The following is a 7,500-nucleotide window of genomic DNA, read 5'->3' as shown; positions in this document are numbered from 1 at the left end:
TTTGGACGCTTTGTTTCTTTATTGACGTTTTTGGTGTTTTTTAGTTTTTTATCAACGTTTTTGTCACTTTTTCATCGTTTTGCCCAACAGAGGACAAACACCCACGCTGACACGCTGAGACACACACACGGCAAAACGCTTTTCGCTTATTTTGATGCTTATTTCCGAAGTTATGTCGCTTTTTTCAACAGTTTAAAATCGGGAACTTCTCCTCTTTAGCGTTTAGCTTAGCACAGCGCCATTGCAGCCATGTCGCTCGTATCCACCGATGCTCCGTCACTACTTCTACAGTCAAACAGAAGAAGATCCAGCTCACATTTAAACAAGAATATGTAAAAGTTAAAACACTGTGGACACGTGTGTGTGTGTGTGTGTGTGTGTGTGTGTTTTTGCGTGTGTGTGCATGTGCGTGTGTGTGTCTCTGAATGAGTGTGCGTGTTTTTGCGCGCGCGCGTGTGTGTGTGTGTGTGTGTGTGTGTGTGTGTGTGTGTGTGTGCATGCATGCGTGTGTGTTCCCTAAAGCTTGTCCCTTGTTCCCTGTCAGGTGAGTGATACCGTCCCCATAGTAGAGGAGCCCAGTGACACGCTGCAGTTACAGCAGCCCTATGTGGGCTTCTCCCCCCAATGGGTATAAACTGTTATTACATATATTTATCTTTATACTAGGGCTGTCAATCGATGAAAATATGTAATCACGATTAACCGCATGATTGTCCAGTTTATCAAATAATCGCAAATTAATTGAGATGTTCCTCCCCTCAAAAACAACAAGTAATGTGACATTACATAAAGTGTTAGTTCCAGCATCATTCTGACCTATATTCAGGTTTCTAGTGAGAGCGCCCTCTAGTGGCCGTAGTAGTTCTGACGGGAGCAAAGCAGGAAGTAAGGTGAGGAAGTATAGGAGCCCTAAATGTCCTGGTAGCGTGACCCCATTTGTACAGGTCCTATCCCCTGACCAATCGGCTATCCTAACCATAACCATTTGAGGTTGATTGCCTAACCCCAACCAATCGACCACTATGGCCACGCAAATGGGTCTTGGCGTAGCCATAGTGGGATTCATAATTTTGCATCCTGGTAAGGAGGCAGGTTGGGGGTGGATGGGTCTAACAAACGCAGGACTTTCCCCCAGTAGACCGACGGTTCATGTCCTGTTAGAGAAGAAAAGGAAACAGAAAGTTATTTTAACTTTAGGGAAAAAATGGAGCTCCGTCACGTTCAGCGTTACGTGGTCACCTTCAAACTCTCGGCTGCTTGGTTTGTAAACAACAACCAAAGCAATGCACAGCTACTGAGACGCAGTTTGACGACAGAGTCATGTAGCAGTGACTAAGACAGATGTGTAAAGGTATATAAAGGTATATAAACAGCGCCGCCCTGCAACAAATGCTAAAAGTTAAAGATGATAAGAAAGAAACAACAACATCCAAAAAATGCAACGAAAATGTTGGAAAAAACTACAAAAAAGTACCCAAAAAAATCCCTAAACTACGACAAACTGAGACTTACTTCACTTCCATAATTATCTTTTAAAATGACAAACATCATCTGTGTAATTCATGTTTAATTTCAAACAGGATCTAAACATTACTAGTCTCTCCCCGTTCACTACCGGACACAAAATAATTGTGTTAACTCGTTTTGACAGCCCTAATATATAGCTTATATTATATATAGCTTATATTATATAATATATAGCTTATACTATATAATATATTTCTATATTTATCTGCTGTCTCTCTGCAGAAACGTTTGCTCCAAACCTTCCTCTGTTCAGTCTGCAGCTGATCAATAACAACCCAGATTCAGCATGGATTTCTGCATGTTTGCTCTGCATGAATCTATAAACTAACAGCAGATCTCAGATCAGCGGGACAGTTTCTACTTCCTCTTCAGTCTCTAAAGGGAACTGGTCTCATGTTTTACTTTCAAGCTGCTTTGTTCTCTTCTGGGCAGATTTTCACTTTAGATTTATTGATCATTTTACATTTTTTTTTCAGTTTACTTTAATTTTTATAAATTTAGTCTGATTGTCTATTACTGTCTATTTTATTTTTATTTTAGTTAGTTTTTAATTTGAATTTTTTCTGTAATTTTTTAATTTTTTTTGTAATTTAAAAAAAAAAAAATTTAATTTAAAAATTTTAAATTTCATTATTTTAATGGTTTACCATAAAATATCAGTTTGTGTCCCAGCTCAGCTTAGAGTAACTGGTTTCAGACCAGTCTGAATCTTCTCTCAGCCTCCCCCCCCCTTTCTCTGGGCGATATCCCAGAGTTCAGTGGGGCGACACTAACTGCCCCCCCCCCCTCTGGCTCCGGTTTAGGCCACCGATGATCCGGTGAGCGTGGACGGGACGGAGGCCGTGCTGCGGCCGTTCAGTCTGGTCATTCCCTTCACCGTCCAGAAAGGACAGATCACAGGTGAGAGGAGGGAGGGGCTACTTTATATAAAGTCATGTCTGTAGGTGTGTGTGTGTGTGTGTGTGTGTGTGTGTGTGTGTGTGTGTGTGTGTCTCTGTCTTTGTGTGTGTGTGTGTGTGTGTGTGTGTGTGTGTGTGAGTGCGTGCATGTGTATGCGTGTCTCCGTGTGTGTCTCTGTTTGTGTGTGTGTGTGTGTGTGTGTGCGTGCGTGCACGTGTGTGTCTCCGTGTGTGTGTGTGTGTGTGTGTGTGCGTGCGTGCACGTGTGTGTCTCCGTGTGTGTGTGTGTGCGTGCGTGCACGTGTGTGTGTGTGTGTGTGTGTGTGTGTGTGTGTGTGTGTGTATCTAGCCAGACGTAAACATTCGGAGCTCAGCGTTTTGGTCCTTTTTTTTCATCCTGTTCTCCCTGACTTGTTTACGTTCTTACCTTGTTTCCATGGTGATCTGTAGTTTGTGTTTGGTTCTCCAGGTGAAGTGCGGATGCCGTCTGGCCGAACCGCCGGCCCTCACATCACCGACAACAAGGACGGCACCGTCACGGTGAAGTACTCGCCAACAGAGCGAGGCCTGCACGAGATGGACATCAAGTACGACGGGAACCACATCCCAGGTACCAAACACACACCTACTTCACTCTGCTTCCCAGGTACCAAACACACACCTACTTCACTCTGCTTCCCAGGTACCAAACACACACCAACCTGTTTCCCAGGTACCAAACACACACCAACTTCACTCTGCTTCCCAGGTACCAAACACACACCTACTTCACTCTGTTTCCCAGGTCCAAACACACACCTACTTCACTCTGCTTCCCAGGTACCAAACACACATTTACTTCACTCTGTCCTGCTTATCTTTTGTTTGTTTTATTTTAAATTTGTTATTAATTATTTTTTATTTTGTTTATTTTATTTTTACATACATACAGTTTTTTTCTATATTGTATTTATTTATTAATTTTAAATATGTATTTATTCATTATATTATAGGCCTATTTTATGTAGTTTTATATTCTAACTGGAGTGTTTTCTGTGTTGCAGGAAGTCCGCTGCAGTTCTACGTGGACGCCGTTAACAGCGGTCATGTGACGGCGTTTGGCCCTGGTCTGACTCACGGCACGATGAACACACCGGCCGCCTTCACCATCGTCACTAAAGACGCCGGAGAAGGTACCGACACCGGCACTACTCCGAGTGTTGCTTTGTTAGGGAGCACTGCAGAAAAGATAGAGACAGCCGACGGCCTTCGGGCCCTATTTTATCGATCTAAGTGCACGGCGTGAAGCACCTGGCGCAGGTGTGTTTAGGCTGTGTCCAAATCTACTTTTGATGGTTTGACGCAGAAAAAAGGGTCCGTGCGTATTTTTTGCTGTTAAAATAACAATGAAATGCTCAGTTATTGACTTTAGACCAGGTTTTTGTTGGTCAGTGGCGCGATCACTTCCCGCTGCCTCAAGATAGCAATACTCCCAGAATGCACCTGAACACCTCCCTGTAAGACCAGCACGCCCAGAATGCACCTGAACACACCTCCCTGTAAGACCAGCACGCCCAGAATGCACCTGAACGCACCTCCCTGTAAGACTAGCACGCCCATAGGCCACAGATGCAGGTGCATTTGCTATTTAAACGACGTGGGCGCTGGTCTTAAACTAGGAAAAACACTTGCGTCGGCCTTTGCGCCGTGCTGCGCCAGGGGCAGGATAGGGCCCTATATGTGTTTCTCTCTCTGCAGGCGGACGAAGGTCCGTCTAAAGCCAAGATCAGCTGCAACCACAAAAAAGATATAAACATCCACAAAAACGTCGGGACAATGTTGAAAACCCTGAATCTGGCAAAACATTGAAAGAAAAGCAAGAAAAACTTTGACAAAAGCGTAAAGTCCTTTGTGTGTTTCTCTGTCTGCAGGCGGACTGTCTCTGGCGGTGGAAGGGCCGTCTAAAGCCGAGATCAGCTGCAAAGACAACAAAGACGGGACGTGCACCGTGTCCTACCTGCCCACCGTCCCCGGAGACTACAACATCATCGTCAAGTTCGATGACAAACACATCCCCGGCAGCCCCTTCACCGCCAAGATCACCGGTACCAAAATGCTTCTGCACAGATTATTATTCTAAGTGTCTGACAACATTATGGGATGGATCCCTACAGAGATAGACCTTTTAGTTAAAGAGGAAGATCCTTTTAGTTTAACATGAAACAGTCCCGAAATCACCATCACCAAACTCACCAGACTCCATGTAAATAATCAGGACTTTTATCATCGTAAAACACACTTCATTCAAAGTAAACAGAAACTAAATAAAACTATCAAAAGCCATCTTGGTTCATCTTTCCACTGTTCCAACAATCACCACTCTGGTTTGGTTGAAATAAACCCTTAATTCACCCATTTACATGTAAATAAATATGCTGGCTCTATACACGCTAAAAGTCCTGATTATTTACATGGAGTCTGGTGGAAATATGCTGGCTCTATACACGCTAAAAGTCCTGATTATTTACATGGAGTCTGGTGGAAATATGCTGGCTCTATACACGATAAAAGTCCTGATTATTTACATGGAGTCTGGTGGGTTTGGTGATGGTGATTTTGGGTCTGTTTCATGTTAAACTAGAAGGATCTTACTCTTTTAATAGTTTGACATTATGTAATTTTATAGTCTGTTCTGATTGGTTGATCTCCAGGTGATGACTCCATGAGGACGTCTCAGCTTAACGTCGGCACGGCGACAGACGTTTCCTTAAAGATCACGGAGACGGACCTGAGCAGCCTGACGGCGAGCATCAGAGCGCCGTCGGGACACGAGGAGCCGTGTGTGCTGAAGAGGCTGCCCAACAGACACATCGGTGCGTTTGAGTTCATCACGACACAAAGACTACGTTAACGTTCTCGGTTCGGCTAGAGCTCAAACTAACGTTAGCTAAGAGCTAGCTATAAGACGCTAACTTTGCTAACATGAAATGTGGCATCAATTAAAGTTTATTGCACAATAGATGTTTTATTTTTAGTTTATTATTTTTTTATTAATTTATTTTAGTTTTTGAGTTATATATTAATACATATATTTACTTATATTTAATGACCTTATTTCTGTATTTTATTATATTTATTTTATTATGTTTATTTAATTGTCTTGATTGTTTTTTTTAAATTTGTTTCATTGTTTATTTTCTTTTTTAATTCATTTTAATTTTTATTTATTTATTAATTACATTTGTTTCATTGTTTTTTCATTTTTTTTTTTATTTATTCTATTTTATGTTTTTTACTTTGTTTTTTTCTTTCTTTCTTTTTTAATTTTAATTTTAATATTTTTCAAATTGTATTATTATTTTTTTTTTTTTCATGAGTTTTGTCCGTCCCGTTCCTGAAGTTGTCCGTGTGGTTCTGCAGGGATCTCGTTCACGCCGAAGGAAGTCGGCGAGCACGTGGTGAGCGTGAAGAAGAGCGGGAAACACGTGACCAACAGCCCCTTTAAGATCATGGTCGGCCAATCAGAGATTGGAGATGCCAGCAAGGTGAAAGTCTACGGCCAGGGATTGGTGGAGGGACACACCTTTGAGGTGGCTGAGTTCATCGTTGACACCCGGAACGCAGGTAATAATATATGTGTGTGTGTGTGTGTGTGTGTGTGTGTGTGTGTGTCTACCCTCCCAAATATTATCCAGACAGGAAGTTAGTTTAGTTAGTTTATACAGTCTAACAGGCCCCCCTCTCCACCTCTCCGTCAGGTTACGGCGGTCTGGGTCTGTCCATCGAGGGTCCCAGTAAAGTGGACATTAACTGTGAGGACGTGGAGGACGGGACGTGTAAAGTCACGTTCTGTCCAACCGAACCGGGAAACTACATCATCAACATCAAGTTCGCTGACCAACACGTCCCAGGTACGTCCTGCACTATAGTCTCGCATAGCCAGACCTTCCTCCACGGCGCTGCGGAGGAAGGTCTGGCTAATTATTTATTTAATGGCATTCAGCCACGATGCCTCTGCATAATAGTCTCGGGAAGGAACTTGTTTTGGTGGAACATGTGTACATTGTAGAAATATTTCTATAATCTAGTGGATGTGTTATTGTCAGTATTAAAGTTGTATTCCCAATAATGTATAGACTCAGGACACACAGATAGTTAGCTTAAGCTTTGATTACTTTATAGTTCAGGAATATGAGTCTGTGTTTTTCTTTACCAGTTGGTGAAGTGGAACGGGAGGAGTGGCTCGTGTGTGTGTGTGTGTGTGTGTGTGTGTGTGTGTGTGTGTGTGTGTGTGTGTGTGTGTGTGTGAGCTGGAGAATCTGCCCGGAGACAGGAGGGGGACGCAAGATATAAAAGATTAGGGGAGATGGTTAGACAGGGTTCATAATCTGACATAGACCTGGGGTTTTCAAACTTTTTGTGTGTGTGGACCACTATTTGTAATCAAGAATTTTCACGGACCACCTCATAATACACATAATAGTGTTTACTGCACACAACGACTGCCACATATTTAATTTATTGATTTACTCAAGCGCCCGAGGCATAGTCAGGTTCATTTGAACAACAGGCTTATTTCCGTAGCAATGGAGTATTAAATCTATACAGTAATAAGAACACTTGGATGTAGTCAAAATTTAAAAACCTTTGGCGATTTCAGGGGATTATTAATCTTCAGAGTTTGGACTTGAATGTCACGGCCAAGCACCACTAGCCTATTTTAGTAATCACACAATAACATGACAATTTAATTTAAATTAAAATTTTATATCAATATACATATTCTTAATTTTTATGATAATTTCCTGGTAAAATGAAGGTTAAAAAACTATTATTTTATATTTTAGTTAGCTTTTCCACGGACCACCTGCAGTACCCTCACGGACCACTAGTGGTCTGCGGACCACAGTTTGGGAATGACTGACATAGACTTTGCTGACTTGAACTCCGTATACTTTGTCTGCAGTTAGGGAAACTTAGTCTCTGTTAGTGAATCCACAGGTGTGTTGTAACTCTTATGCTTATTTTTTTATATTAAATGCTGGACTCAGTAAACTTTGCTTAACCGAACTCTTCGTGTCAGATTGATCCTTGT

General features: G+C 42.1%; 1 protein-coding gene across 9 annotated transcripts in view; it reads left to right on the top strand.

Annotated features, from left to right (window-relative positions):
• LOC116058439 (filamin-C-like) overlaps window positions 1-7,500 on the top strand; it is a 75,526-nt gene that overhangs the window by 60,407 nt on the left and 7,619 nt on the right. For 7 of the 9 annotated variants that reach the window (XM_035995886.1, XM_035995883.1, XM_035995882.1 and 4 more), the window contains 8 exons: window positions 545-628; window positions 2,331-2,427; window positions 2,896-3,036; window positions 3,470-3,598; window positions 4,337-4,510; window positions 5,117-5,278; window positions 5,826-6,029; window positions 6,164-6,316. In XM_035995886.1, the coding sequence (XP_035851779.1) occupies window positions 545-628; window positions 2,331-2,427; window positions 2,896-3,036; window positions 3,470-3,598; window positions 4,337-4,510; window positions 5,117-5,278; window positions 5,826-6,029; window positions 6,164-6,316 (1,144 nt within the window). The remainder of the gene's footprint in view (window positions 1-544; window positions 629-2,330; window positions 2,428-2,895; window positions 3,037-3,469; window positions 3,599-4,336; window positions 4,511-5,116; window positions 5,279-5,825; window positions 6,030-6,163; window positions 6,317-7,500) is intronic. The other 2 variants (XM_035995885.1, XM_035995889.1) reach the window with 1 other exon arrangement.

This window comes from Sander lucioperca, chromosome 20 (assembly GCF_008315115.2).
Source record: "Sander lucioperca isolate FBNREF2018 chromosome 20, SLUC_FBN_1.2, whole genome shotgun sequence".
Taxonomy (NCBI): Eukaryota; Metazoa; Chordata; class Actinopteri; order Perciformes; family Percidae; genus Sander; species Sander lucioperca.
This window is presented reverse-complemented; position numbering and strand designations above follow the sequence as displayed.